This window comes from Pleurodeles waltl, chromosome 10 (genome assembly GCF_031143425.1).
Source record: "Pleurodeles waltl isolate 20211129_DDA chromosome 10, aPleWal1.hap1.20221129, whole genome shotgun sequence".
Classification (NCBI taxonomy): Eukaryota; Metazoa; Chordata; class Amphibia; order Caudata; family Salamandridae; genus Pleurodeles; species Pleurodeles waltl.
Genome location: NC_090449.1, coordinates 949,036,205 through 949,053,540, shown reverse-complemented (window position 1 = coordinate 949,053,540; position 17,336 = coordinate 949,036,205). Strand labels below are relative to the sequence as shown.

Genomic DNA, 17,336 nt, shown 5'->3' with positions numbered 1-17,336 from the left:
GTCCTGGGTCTGTCGTAGGATGGTGGGAAGAGTGTTCCAGGTCTTGGCAGCGAGGTAGGAGAAGGATCTGCCGCCGCAGTGGTTTTTCGGATGAGGGGGACTGTGGCGAGGGCGAGGTTGGCTGAGCGGAGGCTTCGGGTGGGGGTGTGGAAGCTGAGTCGGTTGTTAAGGTAGGTGGGTCCGGTGTTGTGCAGTGCTTTGTGTGCGTGGATCAGGAGCTTGAAGGTGATCCTTTTGTTGACGGGGAGCCAGTGCAGGCCTCTCAGGTGGAGTGTGATGTGACTGCGGCGGGGGACATCGATGATGAGTCGGGCCGAGGCGTTCTGGATGCGTTGGAGACGTCTCAGGAGCTTGTTTGTAGTTCCTGAGTAGAGGGTGTTCCCGTAGTCGAGTCTGTTGGTGATGAGGGCCTGGGTAACGGTTTTTCTCGTGTCGAGGGGGATCCATTTGAAGATCCTGCGGAGCATACGGAGGGTGTTGAAGCAGGACGCGGAGACGGCGTTGACTTGCCTGGTCATGGAGAGAGTGGAGTCGAGGATGACCCCCAGGTTGCGTGCGTGGTCCGTGGGTTCCGGGGCTGTGCCTAGTGACGTGGGCCACCAAGAGTCGTCCCAGGCCGATGGGGTGGGTCCGAGAATGAGGACCTCCCTCTTGTCTGAGTTCAGCTTCAGTCTGCTGTCCTTCATCCAGTCGGCTACGGCCTTCATTCCTCGGTGGAGGTTAGCTTTGGCGGTGTGGGGATCTTCGGTGAGGGATATGATCAGCTGGGTGTCGTCGGCATAGGAGATGATGTTGAGGTTGTGTTGTCGTGCGACGTGGGCGAGGGGGGCCATGTAGATATTGAACAGTGTTGGGCTGAGGGAGGATCCCTGTGGGACGCCACAGATGATCTTAGTGGTTTTGGAGCGGAAGGGTGGGAGGCGGACGCTCTGGGTTCTGCCGGAGAGGAAGGATGTGGTCCAGGCCAGGGCCTACTCTTGGATACCAGCGTCATGGAGGCGTGCTGAAAGGGTGAGGTGGCAGACCGTGTCAAAGGCTGCTGATAGGTCCAGGAGGATGAGGGCGGCTGTTTCTCCTTTGTCCATCAGGGTCCGGATGTCGTCAGTGGCGACGATGAGGGCGGTCTCGGTGCTGTGGTTACTGCGAAAACCGGATTGGGAAGGGTCCAGGATGTTGTTAACTTCGAGGTAGCGGGTCAGCTGTTTGTTGACAATCTTCTCGGTCACTTTTGCCGGGAAAGAGAGCAGGGAGATGGGCCGGAAGTTCTTGAGGTCCTTGGGGTCTGCCTTGGGCTTCTTCAGAAGGGCGTTGATCTCGGCGTGCTTCCAGCTTTCTGGGAAGGTTGCTGTCTCGAAGGAACAGTTGATTGTTTTCCGGAGGTGGGGCGCGATGGTTGCGCTGGCTTTGTTGAAGACGTGGTGAGGGCAGGGGTCCGATGGGGATCCGGAGTGGATGGAGTTCATGGTTTTGATGGTGTCTTCGTCGCTGACGCTGGACCAGACGGTCAGGCGACTGGTGCGAGTGGTAGTCGCAGGGGTGGTGAACTCGGTGGTGGGTGCGGGGGGTCGGAGTTGAAGCTGTCGTGGATGTCGGTGATCTTGCGGTGGAAGATGGTGGCCAGGGAGTTTCACAGGTCTTGAGATGGCGGGATGTCGTTGGTGTTGGAGCTGGGGTTGGAGAGTTCTTTCACGATGCTGAAGAGCTCTTTGGTGTTGTGTACGTTGTTGTCTAGGCGGTCCTTAAAGGCAGTCTTCTTGGAGGTCCTGATGAGTTGGTGGTGTCTGCGGGTGGCGCTCTTGAGGGCTGTGTGGTTGTCTGGTGTTCGGTCGTGGAGCCATTTCTTCTCCAGCTTCCGACAGGTGTGCTTGGAGATCCGGAGGTCCTCGGTGAACCGGGCGGCTTTCTTGTTGGTGTGGTTGGTTGTAGAGGTCTTGAGAGGGGCGAGGGTGTTGGCGCAGTCGTTGATCCACTGTGTGAGGTTGGTATCGGCGGTGTCTGGGACGGTGGGTGGTCTCAGGGCGAGGGTAGCTGTTGGGTGCGGTGGTGTGTGGTGGGTTTTCTGAAGGTGAAGTGGACGCATCTGTGGTCGGTCCAGTGTGGTTCGGTGGTGTGGTTGAAGGAGACGTGGGGACTTGCGGAGAAGATGGGGTCGAGCGTGTGTCCAGCGGCTTGAGTAGGTGTCGTTACGAGCTGTTTGAGTCCGAGGTTGTCGAGGTTGTCGATCAGAGCGGTGGAGTTGTTCTCAAGGTGGAAGTTCAGGTCCCCGAGGAGGATGTAGTCTGTGGAAGCGAGGGCGTGGGTGCTGATCAGGTCAGCGATGGTGTCACTGAACTGTGGGCGGGGTCCGGGAGGTCTGTAGATGAGAGTTCCTCTGAGGGTGTTCGTTGAGATTTTGATGGAGTCTTTGTGGATGATGGCGATTCCTACTCCCACTCTGTTGGTGCGGTCTCTGCGGGAGATCTTGTAGCCCTGTGGGATGGCTATGGCAAAGTCTGGTGCTGAGGTGGCGTTCAGCCAGGTCTCTGCCAGGAAGGCGACGTTGGGGCGGTGAAGTCTAGGAGGTCCCAGAGTTCGATGGCGTGCTTGCGAGCGGAGCGGGTGTTGAGGAGGATGCAGCGGAGGTGGTTGGGTTCTCTGGCTGGTGGTGTGGAGGGTTGGATGCTGGTGAATCTGCAGTTCCGGCAGGTGAAAGGCCCCTGGGTGCGTTTCGGGGTGGCCCGGTAGCAGGGGTGGTCTCGTCTGGTGTTGAGTGCGTGGAGGGTGCTTGCGTCGTAGTGCAGTCTGGCGTTGTGGGGGGTGCGGGTTCCAGGGGTTCTGGGTGCGGTCCAGGCACGGACGGGCACAGACGGGCTTGCATTAGGCGTGCCGGTGGCGCACCTGCTGCGCGCGGCCTCCATATGAGGGCAGAGGGAGGAGCAGCTGGGAGGTGGGAGCGGGGCGGCCAATGGGAGTGAAGGGGGCGGGGCAGCAGGGGCTCAGCGGCGAGGGAAAAACCCGGGGAAAAAACAGCGGGAAAAGACGGCGGGAGAGGGACAACAGAGCACAGGGGTACAGAAAGCAAAACACAGGGGCACAGAATGAAAAAACAAAGTGGTACAGAAGCCAAGCTCAGGGGTACAGAATAAAATAGGGAGCGAGTAGTCAGGCGGCAAAAAGAGGCAACGGAGGTTCAACCCACAGGGGGCTGCGTGGCAGATGGGGGGAGCGACCTGCCTGGTGACAATTATGTTTTGTGCAATACAGATTATTTTTACATAGCTCAGTGTTGTGTTTACTTTGTGGTGTACATTTTGCGTCACGTATGTTGTGTGTGTTGTGCAAACGCTTTACACATTGCCTCTGGGATAGGCCCGACTGCTCGTGCCAAGCTACCAAGGGGGTGAGCAGGGGTTATCTTAGACGTGTAACTCCCTTGCCCTGACTAGAGTGGGTAGGTTCTGCCTGGCTGAGGTGCATACCCTAGCCAACCAGAAACCCATTTTCTAAAGGTGGGCCTGTATTCTTCTCAGTTCATAGTGCATCTATGGTGCAAAGGCTATAGTGTGATAAGATTTGCTTGTGGTATATTGTCCCTAGGTCCCTCCTTTATTTGTCTCTGCAGATGCATATTTCATTATATTGTCCCGTACAGGTTCTGATTTTTGAGGTGAGGCACACTCCCCCAACAAACATCCAAGAGTGGGATTTTGTCCAAGGCTTTTCACCATTATGTCTTTCCACATTACAACTCAAACTATACCTCTTTTTACCGATTTGAGACTCTCTGCCCTTTTCTGCAGTCTTCTTTCTCTCCCTTTAGCTGCATAGAACATTCTGGTATTCTTTTAATATTTCAGAACCATATAGGTTCTGATTTTTGAGGTGAGGCACACTGTGAACGCTGAACTTTTACTAATAAAATATTCACGAGTATTTGATTATGAATTTGAATAGAAATGTATTAATGTAGAAAATAATGTGTGATTTGAAAATGTGCCCACTTGAGTGGCCGCTATTAAAGTTTAAGGTTTTACTTAATGTGTACTAATGTTTATTCAAAATGTATATGAATGCTAATTTTGCAGTAATGTGTCACTTTAATGATTTAATGCTATGTACCTGCTTAATTAATTATAGGCCTTAAGTTAGCGAGGTCTGGGCCTAAGTATTGCACAGCTTCATATTAAAATGCAATGTCTGAATAAAAGTGTGAATTCATGTTTAGAAAAATAAAGATGTATTGTTCTCACTGAAGGTTGACCAAACGTAGCAGTATCCTTTAACTGTCTCATGAGAACTGCTTGTAGAATCATGCTGTACCTAAAAAGTTACATTCGAGAACTTGATGCGTGCTGAAGTAATGTTCCCAGGAACTAACAATGGGCGCACTGACTAGAGCATGGATGGATACAAAAAAGTTACCTGACGAGTTGGACAATGGGAACATAAGGAGACAAACCAATCATTGAGGTGTGAAAGTTTAGTTATATCATAGATTTCAATTTAGGCTTTAATTGGACTAACTGTAAATGTACGATTTTCTGACCAATGGTAATGTGGGAAATACTTTAAGCAATTTTAACTTAGCCGCACTGCACAAAGGAGAAACTTCACTTCTTCACTTATTCTTGGTCACTTCACTTCTTTGTGGTTTGACTTTGATAGCTAAATAATTTGATGCTGCCCTTAGATATTTGCTTTATGGTTCAGATTGTGTAGAGATCCCTGTGTCTGAACTATCCCCTTCCACTGCCCATTTGCTGAGGCAATTCAGATGGATGTCCAACAGACAAAGAATTGCAGCTTGCCGATCCATATTGAGGAGAGGTGTAAATGTCATTGTCTTGCAGATGATTCTAGTTATGTTATGTGCCAACTGCTGATTTTTGTTAGAGACATAGTTAGATGTTTTCCAAATTAACTTTTGACGTAACTGTTTTGCATGAAGCCCAACATGCTATTCTAATGCGAACACTAGATAGCGTCACATTGGAGAGGCTGACACCACACTGAGTGAGAGAATTTGCATTTGTTCATTTGCTGAACTAAATGCATGCTATATATATATAATGCACAGTTATTCTTGTTATTGATTTGTACTGTGATCTTAGAAGTCTTAACTATCAATGCATTAGCTGCATTGAGATTCTTTAGAAGATTTGATCAACTAGTGTTCTTTGTGTATGTTTACCAATTGATTTTGAGATTGATTTACGTGATTTAGCATTGTTAATTTAGGGAAATAAAATTTCTAACTTTACTAAATGGTGTGGTTATTCATGGCCAAATGGGTCATGGTGCGTGAAGATTACTGACTCCAAAGTTATTAATGTTGTTTATTGATGAGTTGTGATGAATTTGAATTTATGGTGAGAATTACTCTAAATGCATTCAAAAGGTCCATCGACCTATAAACATGTCCCCTTATCTATTAGCATAAAGACCAAATAAGGACTGATGAGTTAACAATACTCACCTCACAAACATCCAAGAGTGGGATTTTGGCCAAGGCATTTCATTATAATGTCTTTCCACATTACAAATGAAACCATAACTTTTTTTACAGGTTTGTGACTCTCTGCTCTTTTCTTCAGTATTCTTACTCTCCCTTTGGTCTCATAGAACATTCTAGTATTCTTTTAATATTTCAGGATTATTCATAAAGCCATACTCCACTTCACATGGATAAAGAAAATTACAAAGTATGCATGATGGATTACGCCTGCTCGGGACATCCCCTTGTATATGTGTACCTGTGTTTCGTAATTCTAGAAAACTGATGTAGCAAGAAAAAGTTTATATCACTGGACCAAAATCTCTTGGATTCAGCAATTGTTCTTTTGGCAATGCTTTTTCCACCCAATACTTTCATAGCACCACTAGAGTTCAAAACCATGACCCAAATGGCTCTTATTGGTTATTGCTGATTGTTTGGGAGGTAGGGATACTTCACCATGTGAAAACACCTACCTGTTAAAATATGGCAATCAGACTAAGCACAACAAATGTTAATGTCTGTTTAGAACAACATGGTAATGTATATGTGACTGTGACCATTTGCAGAGAAGGAATGTGTAAGGGATGGAGGAGGAGTGAAGGCATTTTAAAGGATTAGTCATTTCACTCTTTATAATGAGAGCTCGTTATTTTGCCGATTTCACTACCATTACAACACTGACAAACATATTTTAATTAATCTGAAACATGAACAGCATATGTTAGAAAAAGAGTTGAAAATGCTATTTAGTTACTTACCTTCTGCAGACATAATGTTAATGATCAAATTATGTCTTGCTGTCTCAAATGTTCGTCTGTTATAGGCAGTGATCTGCAGATAAGAAAATTAAAATGGTTACTGATTAATAAAAATAAATCTCTAGATGTAGTAAAATCAATGTATATTCACAAGAATAGGTGTGTCGCCTTACGTTACACAAGGTAGAAGAAACTTGTGAAATGCTGTGCGACATTGTCCATTGAAATACTACAAATAAAATATACTGAGATTTGACCATACAGAAAATATGATGCATAGAGAAAATACCTTTGTCTATTTAATCCAAACAGTCACATTTGGGGACTACCTATTGTTGTAGTCAGGCTCACTCGGTATGCACTCTATGATGGCTGGTCTGACAAACATTGCCAGGACTGCTTTGGGTTCCCAGTCCGGCCCAGGGATTTGCTCTGGGCCCTGGGCCGGACTGGCAACCTAAAGCAGTCCTGGCAAATTTTGTCAGACCAGCCCCCATAGTGGGCATACCGAGTGAGTGAACACATTTTTAATTATATATTCAATTGTATTTGTTTTTAAAGCATAGTAAATGATGACCTTAAAGTGCACCAGGATACAACATTCTTTATTAGGGGTTCTTCAATGATTCCCTCACCATCACCCTCTGATAGTGCCTCTAATCTCTCCATAGCTCCTCTCTCACATGTATTTGATTTGTTTTATAGCACCTCTCTTACTTGCGTAGTGTGTTGGAGCACTTTACCTCACACACATACAGAGACAATGAATCATACGTTTGTAAATCAGTGTATTGAAAATGTTGACAAAGGGGACTACAGGGTATATGATTCACATGTCATCCATACTCGTAAGAATTTTTTAAGAGTGCTTGGTCTGGGGAAGCATAAACTCAGGATTTAGAATGTAACAAAGTGGTTAGGGGTGACTTTACTAATAACCATTAATTTGTACCCAAACAAGCCCTTTTTAGCAAAATTAGGATGATCAAAAACTGGGAAAAATGTACCTTTGTAATATGTACTATGCAGTTTGCAAGCAGCTCTTTGATGGCAGTTCATAGCTCACTGTGCTAAACTATGATTGTAACTTACATACTACACACAGTAACAAAAGGAGCTTTGTGATAAAAGCAGTATCCCACTGAGCATCCACATAAATAATGTGATCTGCATAGTACGTGTTCTTTGCAACAGGCATATTAACCCTTTGTGCTACCTTAGATGAGTCAAAACTGCCACTACACTGAACTGATCTCTCCCCAACAGGTACAATAATCACCAGAGTTGTCTTGGTACTTTTATTGTTGCCTAAAAACTGCTGGCTCTACAAGGAACTCTGCAGCCTTCCAGGGAAACGGCTGATGCCCGGTTCGGCCAGTCCAGCCTTCTTTGTGCCTAAATTCCTGGAAATCGGATTATCTGCTAACACTTTGGTCCTACTTTAAGGCAGTGGGGTAAGAAAGCTCGAGACCCCAAACTCAACCCACCCCCACTACATGGAGGGGGCTCCCTTTCCTGGTCAACAAACTACCACTTTTCTTCAGGGGGCCCCCTGGTGATCAAGGGCCCCTGCACCAGGGGGGCTCGAGGGCTTATGTTACGCCATTGCTTTAAGGCAAATTGTGTTTGTTTACAACTGCAATGTGCACGTTTCAGCACTTTTTTTTACAGCTGGAATTGTTTTGTTTTCCCTTAGATGCCATAGCTGTACATGTGTGTACTCCTAGAGACTGAGTTGCAGTCACTAGGCACAATATTTGTGTCACCATGATGTTAAAAAATTATCCCTGCATCGATACTTGTGAAATGATTGCGTCAATAGAAATCTTCGTGTCTCTACCACAGTTTTACTCATCTGAACTTCCTTCACCCTGCTCAAATCTACTGATGTAACCTGTGCGTCACAGGACAAGCCTTGACACAAATATGAAATGACATGTATAACTATAGCGCAATGCACATTGACAACAGAAGGATGCTATTGAATCCAGAAGGGATAGAGCAATGCCAAATATCTTCATTAATCTGACAAAAGGAACTTACATTTCAATATTGCTTTTGAAATATTAGTCCCTCAATGTAACTCAACATGTCATAGTCAAGATAGCCGTTGTCAAGATATCGTGCCAATAAAATATTAAAAAGCTGTGAGAGAGCGTAGCTTACATAACATATATTAAAAGAAAGGTTTATATTAATGTGTAATGATGCTGCATAGAAAACAATAATAATAACGATTTTGCTTAAATGGGCACCTGAATTATGACCACGGTAAATGGCCACCAATGTATACACAAACTAATAATGATGAATACAATGCTTATGTTATATTAAGCTTATATTAACATTTTTGTTACTGCATCTGTATTGAAAATCTCTATAGGCCTTAAGTTAGCGTGAGCTGCGGGGTTTAGCTGCCCAGCTCTCATATTAAATGCATTTTTCTGTTTTTCCAGTGTGCTGACTCGCAAAGGGCCATGACCCTGCAAATGTTCCTTTTCTTCAACTTGGAAGACAAATGTATCTATGTTAATTCCGTTCCCAAGCGCATTTTGGTGCCTTGGTTTAAAAGTTATGTGCAAATTGAAACAAATGTTAATTAATGAAATGTACAAGGTCACTTAGACCGACGGACAATGAATCTGCTGACCCAAAAAACGTGCCAAAGAGTGAAGTAACACCGGACGTGCCACCTCCGAAGACGTCAATTATGAAGACCAATCAAAGAACCACGAACTAATGTGGGGTGACAATTGGGATTACCAAATGCTAAATTTGATAGGTTAAAGATAGTGGGGTATAGTTAGTGTCCAATAGAATTTTAGGGGAATGTACTACGAAAAAGGGATAAAAACCCATGTCACAGAAGGGTCATTAGAATGAGGTAGGGAATGCTATTGATTTTACCCAGAAACTCTGTCACTGTGTTTGGTGACTTTGAGACTTATTAAAACCATCCTCACCCATAGACTGCCCATTTACACTTCTCCTCCTTACGAGGGATGTGGCCCCTATACCCTTAGCTGAGTCTTGACTGATGGCGTTTGACTGATGTCCTGAAGACGAAGACTGATCCTGTGTGCTGACCTAATCTTGGAGGGTAATTATGACAATGTAATTTGTTTGTTTGCTTTTCCTTTCTAGGTACCAACTGCTTAATTTTGACAGAGACCATAGATAGATGTTTTCCAAATTGGTGTTCTAAATTGTTTTGCATGAAGCCCAACATGCCAATGCTAATTAGTGGTCAGGACAGGTGATCATCAAATTGACGCAAATAGACAAACGACTGACATTATGCTATGTTGAACTGACGCAGTATCAATACTCTGCTATAATTGATTTAGGTTCACGCCGTGCTATGTTTTGATGTTTATGATTCTTGCCTTATTGAAATCTTACCAAAGTTGCCATATCGTAACTATGCTGTTGTGTTTCTTGGCTTTAAGATTGACGCACTTAATCTTAGATTGTAACTAATAGGGAATACAAATTCATAAAATTCTATTAAAAGGTGTGATTATTCATGGCTGAAAGGCCATGGTTGCGTCGTCAAATTTGATTAATGACTTTGACGAAAGTGAAATGTATTGTTGTGATAAATATTGATGACATTATTGATATATTGATTGACATATTGATCAGCTATCTCGTCCTACGGTGTCTCTTAACTGGGTCAAAAGATTGATTGGCCTAAAACGAGTCCTAATGTGTAATAAACTAACATAAAAGGACGCGTTAACAGTTCTGGTAGCAGAGCAACGGTTTGGCCCTTTGGGGCCCTAGGACGGAGAATCATTGTTTAAATTGTTTTTCTGTGATAATGCAAATTGGAGGTATGATGGGTTTCTAAGTTCACCATGACTTTCCCGGGATCTCGGAGCCTGCCTAAGTGAGTTGGGAATGTTCTCGGCGTCATAATGTGTGTGGTATAGGGTTTTGCGCTTGCTCAGCTTATGCCTTTTTGCAGGTGATTGTGAAATATGCGTGTATCTAGGTCAGGTAAATGTTGTTTTAGTAGGAGTGGGTGTACTCCGCAGCATGAGAGTAGGGAAGTCGGTGTACTTCATATGAGTATGGCGCTTTGTGCTCAAAATTATCCAATTGGTTGGTTGTGTATGTACGGACCCGTAGTGGTCTAAGACTCCAGAGTATATTGACAAGTGTAGGAGACACTTGAGTTTATGTTGTAATCTGTGCGGTTTAATAGGTCAATCGGGCGTGGTCGACAAGTCAAGTTTGAGTCGAAACATACGTGTGAAACCTTCGATGGAGATATGGCAAGTTCTAAAGTGCACTAGGACGAGCCATTGACAAGTCGAGAGTAGAATTTGCCGGTCGAATTCTGCTTGCGTATGCGGGAGCTGAGAAGGAGAGAGTAGCGGCCGAGGCTTCAAGTGAAATCTCTGTAAAGTTCTAAAGCGAATGTGTTACCCTTCCTGTAGTAAACCGGCAGATTTGTGTTGTCATTAAAGGTGCTCGCAAAGTTTTGCATTAGTTTGTGTAAATTCAGTGAGGGGTGGACGAGCCGCAAGACTTTGTCAGCTGCAGTGTGTGAGTGTGACGTCAGTGGTGCCGCGCTGAGATAGGTCAGTTGTTGAGAGGGGTCACGCACGGATTGGCTGCCGTCCATGAGAGGCAATAGTTTGAGAAAGGTGGGTGAAGAGTGTCCTGGGAACTAAGTCACTTTCTGATTAAAATACAAATAAGAGGAAATCGCAAAATGTATTTTGTCAAGGCATTTCAGAGCGCTCTGAAGGGAGACGCATATATTATGGTAACTGATGGGGAGCCTACACCGCCTGAGGGTACTCCAGCTTACATGGTTATGGAAGAAAAGGGTGTCGCGCCTTGTTTATGGATGAAACAGTGGCGCAAATTAACAGAGAAAGAGGGATGTTTAGCGTTCCCAGAACATGGGACGTTCAATCCGAAGGTGCTAGAGAACTTAAGGTGGATGGTAAGTATACAAAAACCACCTCTGAGGCCAGCTCAATATGAGGCTTTAGCGATTTGGGATTTGATGCCTCTTAAACATAGACAAGAAAGGTTCCAGAGAAGGCTAAAAAGGGCAGAAAAATCCTATGCAGAAGCTAGGTGGGATAACGAGAACAAAATGTGGAGACGGGGAATTGTTGACGGATTAACTTTGTTTCCAGCAATAGCTCAGGGAGAAGAGTCACAGGGAAAGAAAGCCTCTTGTAAAACAGATAAGGACTCTAGTAAGTCTAAAGAGAATAAGAGACCCTGGGAACAGGAAGACGATTCAGACGATGAGGAATTCATGGACCGATTATTACATGATCGCCCGCCACCTTATGCAGTGAGCGACAGTGTTCCAAGCACTAGCGTGGGTCCTGGGAACCAGACGCAGGAGAAGGGAGTTACTGATACGGTACAGACTAGTGATACGACTTCGATACAGAATGGTGTCAGTGTACCCACTGCGCCAGACATGCAGATACAGTTGCAACCTCCACCGCAGATACAGAGAATCTATCCAGACGTTCCAGTACTTGAGACTACTACAAATCTGATAGTGCCACCAGACCCGATATATACAAAATCAAGGTTAGTGCAGATTGAGTCAACTCCGAAATTACTGTCCCGGCCGCAACCACAATTGATACCAGGGTATAACCCGGTAGCTGGTCCTCCATTAGTGCCTGTCCCGGGTACCTTGGAACAGACCTATGGAATTACTGCTCCACGGAGTCTGGGTCCAGGTCAGACACCTGCTGCAATATTGTTACCAATTACTCTTGGTCCACCAGTGCCATTGTATGCTCAAGGCAAATCTGGCGTATGTGATCAGGGAGTAATGACCCAAGATGCGATAAGAGGAGGGTCTATAGGAACTCCTCAGATAATGGCCCCAGGAGAACAAGCAATTGAAAAGCCGAGGTCCTTAATAGACCTTAGCCCAGTAGAAACACCCTTGGAAGCAATGCGTCAGGCAGGGTTAGGGGTTTTAACTCCACAGACGATAAGTACGAACACCTCACAGTTGCCAATGATACATGCAGGGAACATTTCACCATAGGGTTTTACAGTACAACAGCTAAATGAATGGCTCGAAAAAACGTATACTTCACAAAAGACTACAGCGACTGCAGTGGAATCGGAAAAGGTAGGGCAAGATGACTACCTATATTTTGTACGACTGGGAGTAGAAGCTGCAGAATTAGTGGAAGGTACAATGGGGGTAAACAGATTAGAGTCCTACACTGAAGCAGAACTGAGATTCCTGTGCCCCAAGATTACCAAAGAAGTGGGCAAGGTGCATCAGAGATTAGCAAACCTGGCAGACAAATACAATATTGACATTGGAAATACTAAACATTTGAAAAGAAGTTACAGGTTAGACTTTGATTCAAAAGATTTTGAGCACATGAGGTCTTCCGGAATGAAGGCGCATTTAAAAGAACTCTTACAAAGTGCGCAAATTTGGGGTGCATTAGAAAAATGGGAAGGCAGATGGGCAAAGAATAGAGATAAGGAAAAAGGTGACAGTCCGGGGTCAAGTCAGACCAAAGCCTCACCCGATACAGAATCAGTAAAAATACTACCCATGAGAGAAACTGCTGGTGGTGTTTTGGTACATGTACCGTGGTCCAGAGGAGACATCCTATCCTTTACTAATGATTATCCCAGATTGAGGGAGAAAACGATCGAGTGGTATCAGCAAACAGATAGGTTTGTGAAGCTTGCGAAGTGGCTCTGGGAAGACTTGAATACCTTGTTTGAGATCATTGTTCCGCCTGATTTGTGGCTCGAGTGTAAGAGAGGGGTAGATTGGCCGACAAAAGAGCCGGCAAGGGATAAGGTGACCGGAGCTCCCTCTGAAGAGGTGATGAAATACTATCACAAGGTGATTGAATTTTTGAAACAAAAGGTGTCACCGAAGGTGACTGATTGGCAGAAAATCGACCGGACCTCGCAGGAGGTTAAGGAATCTATACATGCTTATTATGAGAGGTTGTTAAAAGCATTTAAGCATTACAGTGGTACTGAGACTATTGAGCCGAAGGACATGAACCATCTTGTGTTCAGATTTGTTGAAGGGCTGAGACCAGAAGTTAGCCAGATGATTAAGAATCATTTGATTTGTTGGCAAGCGAAGCCGATTGATGAAGTGTTGCAGTATGCGAAATACTGTAGCGACGAAATTGAGTTGAAGCAGAAAAAGTTGAAAGAGAAAGTGATGGTGATGCAGATAAGGGCTGCACAGGCAGGAATACAGGGAAATGGAGTTCAGCAGATGATACAGCAACAACCGCAAATGAATGGTGTGTTTCAGGCGCAAACGAGAGGTCGAGGCCGAGGGTTTGTGAATCGCGGTCCAGACTTGAATACAGTTGTGGTTCAAAATGACGTACAAGGGGTGAAAAAGATGTCACCATGTCACGCGTGCGGGGGTGTGGGGCATTGGAAACGGGAGTGCCCGAATGTGGTACAGGATGGTGTCGTTCAACAAAGCACTAATGTCGGTACATTGCAAAATGTAAGAGGTCCAAAACTGAGACATCAAAATCCGAATTTTCAAAATAACCTGGTACAGATGCAAGGGGTACAGCCCATGCAGCAAATGCAAATGCCGCGTTTTCAGCCAGCACAGATGCAGCAAGTACAACAGCAGGTTCCTATGGTACCTAGACAGCAAATGCAATTACCAATGGCTCCGATGGGACAGCAACAGGTCATGCTTCCTCAACAGGTCACAGGTCAGGTAATGAGTCAAAACAATACAGTACAGCAATTCCCATTACGAGGTGAAAATGGCATGAATGAAGAATGGTCGGATGATAGTTCAGATAGTGAAGAGGGCAGGCTTGCAGCATCCTTAGAGGTGGATCAAAGGGGTCCCTATGTGGAAGGGAAGGTAATGGGTTACAAAGTCTTGTTTTTAGTCAATACTGGAGCCACACGTTCTACAGTCAGGAGTGCAGAGGTTCCGAAATTACCACTTTTGGGGCGTACCATAAGGGTAGTCGGAGTAGCAAACCAGTACCTGACAAACCCGATTACAGATCCAGTGCAAGTTGAGATTGGCAACTTCCAGGGACTGCATAGATTTGTAGTCTGTGATTCAAGTCCGGTATCCCTACTGGGAAGGGACTTACTGTGCAAGACAAAATGTTCGATTGCCTGTTCCAATGATGGAATCGAAGTACAGACAAATAGTGACGATGAAGGAGACGAAGGTCAGTTCTCAGAGGAAGAGACAGGGACGGCAAATGAGGATTATCCTTTGATTACCTTGTTTCCGATGCTTACGATGATTGACCTACCTGTCGAGTTACAGGGAACAGTGACAGAGAGAGTGTGGGATCTGACAGGAAAGGAAGTGGGACTAATAAAAGGTGTGGAACCAGGTAAAGTGCAAGTGAAGCCAAATGCAGTGTTTCCCCAGGTGCCACAATATCATATGGCACAAGATGTTCTTATTGAAGTGTCACAAATAATTGCAGATTTTCTGAAACAGGGAGTCCTGAAAGAAGTTTTGAGCAGTCCATGTAATTCACCAATAATGGGTCTGAAAAAGCCCTGTGGGAAAGTTCGAATTGTGCAGGACTTTAGGAAAATAAATGAGATTGTGATAAAATGTTGTCCCATAGTGCCCAATCCAGCAGTGATCATGTTTCAGGTTCCGTGTCATGCTGAATGGTTCACCGTTATAGATTTGTCACAGGCATTCTTTTCGATACCTCTTCACGAGGACAGCCAGCTTTTGTTCAGTTTCAAATTCCTGGATAAGGTGTTCAGTTGGTGCAGAATTCCTCAAGGGTTTTCTGAATCACCGTCCATCTTCAACCAGATATTGAAAAAGGATTTGGAATCCTTAGTACTGCCTTTTAACTCAACTCTAGTGCAGTACATCGATGACTTGCTGATTGCATCCAAAACAAGGGATAATTGTAAATACGATACAATCGCCTTACTGAATCATTTGGGAAAGAATGGACATAAGGTGTCACCCAAGAAGCTGCAATACTGTCAGAAAGAGGTGAAATACCTAGGGCATCTGATTGAAAGAGGGTCCAGGAGAATATCAAAGGAAAGAATAACAGCCATTTTGCAAATGAAACCCCCAACAACAAAGAGAGATGTCAGAATGTTCCTGGGAATGGTGGGCTACTGTCGCCAGTGGATACCCAACTTCTCGATTATCTCAAAACCTTTAATAAAACTGACAGGAAAAGAGATCAAAGATGAGCCATATACCAGAGCATTTTCCAAAGAAGAGCTTGAGTCATTCATGGAATTGAGAGAGTGCATGTGCAGGGCACCAGCGTTAGGTATGCCTGATTATACGAAGCCTTTTCTACTGTTTTGTCATGAACGTGATGCTTGTTCTTTGTCTGTCTTGACACAGGTCCATGGAGGTGCAAATCGCCCTGTAGCATATTTTTCAGCTACCTTGGACCCCGTCGCAGCAGCCTTACCGGGTTGTTTGCGCGCAGTTGCAGCAGTTGGTCAGAGCCTTACGCAGTGTGACGGCATAGTCATGGGATACCCCCTAACAGTAATGGTTCCGCATTCAGTCAAAATTTTGTTGACTCAAACTAAAACTCAGCACATGACAAATGCTCGACTTACCAAATATGAGACAATCATACTGGGGTCACCTAATGTTTTGCTGAAACAATGTACTGTATTGAACCCGGCAACTTTACTTCCTGCTGAGAATCCTGAAATTAACAATGAGGAAGCATTTGAACATGATTGTCTTGAGGTAACGGAATTATGTACCAAGCCACGACCAGATATTCAAGATACACAGTTGAAAGAAAATGATTGTATCATGTTTGTTGATGGGTCTTGTTTAAGAGATTCCGTAGGAACACTGAGGGCTGGTTACGCTGTAGGTACCATAGCTGGTATCATTGAAGCTTCCTGGCTCGAGAAAGTGTTTTCCGCACAAGTGGCAGAATTAATTGCCCTTACTAAGGCATGCCACGCAGCTGTGAATCTGAGAGTCACTATCTATACTGACAACAGATATGGATTCGGAATCGTACATGATTTCGGCCAACTATGGTCGCAGAGAGGTTTCATGACCTCTTCTGGTTCTCCTGTGAAAAATGGTGAACAAATAAAGGATTTGTTACATGCAATTCAGTTACCTCTTGAAATTGCTGTGGTGAAATGCAATGCTCACGTTAAGTCACAAGACTTTGTGTCCATGGGAAACGGTTATGCAGATCAAGTCGCAAGGTTTTGCGCATTGAACTGTATATAATTCAAAGAACAGTGGGAATTGTTACCGCAAATTGAAAATTACACATGTTTGAACCTTGCTTTAAGAGTGGTCGATACCCTTGATGAGTTAAATACAGTACAGGGTCCTGCTAGCAAAGAGGAAAAACGTTCTTGGCAAAGAATGCAATGTGTACAGAGGGCTGATGATTTGTGGGTCTCAGAGGAGGGAAAATTAGTTTTGCCAAACAGCCTTCTGTCACAATTCGCCAGGCTATACCATGGGCAGGCTCACCTTGGGAGAGATGCAATGATCAGGTCATTCAAAATCGATTGGTTCAACCCAAAGTTCAGACATGCCGCAGAGGTTACCTGTCACAGATGCATCATCTGTCAACAGATGAATGCTGGAAAAGGGACTGTGGTAACTTTGAGCCACATTGGGAGAGCTGGTGGTCCTTTCAGCAAAATGCAAATGGATTTCATTGAGATGCCTGTTTGTGGAGGATTGAAGTACGTGCTGGTGATTGTATGTGTTTTCAGTCACTGGATGGAAGCCTACCCCACCCGTAGAAAGGACAGTCTCACAGTTGCAAAGCTGCTTCTTAGGGAACTAATACCAAGGTTCGGGTTTCCGGTCTCTATAGAATCAGATAGGGGCAGACACTTCGACAATGAGGTGATTAAACTCCTGTGTGCCGCATTAGACATCGAACAAAAGCTGCATTGTAGCTACCGCCCTGAAGCATCAGGACTAGTAGAGCAAATGAATGGTACTCTGAAATCAAGAATGGCAAAGATGTGTGCAGCTACCAATATGAAATGGCCAGATGCATTGCCCTTAGTGCTGATGTCAATGAGGAACACCCCTGATAAGAAAACAGGACTGTCCCCCCATGAGA

General features: G+C 44.8%; 1 protein-coding gene across 5 annotated transcripts in view; it reads right to left on the bottom strand.

The window, feature by feature from the left end:
* SGCE (sarcoglycan epsilon) overlaps positions 1 to 17,336 on the bottom strand; it is a 187,929-nt gene that overhangs the window by 76,216 nt on the left and 94,377 nt on the right. For all 5 annotated transcript variants that reach the window (XM_069211755.1, XM_069211758.1, XM_069211754.1 and 2 more), the window contains exon 4: positions 6,235 to 6,307. In XM_069211755.1, the coding sequence (XP_069067856.1) occupies positions 6,235 to 6,307 (73 nt within the window). The remainder of the gene's footprint in view (positions 1 to 6,234; positions 6,308 to 17,336) is intronic.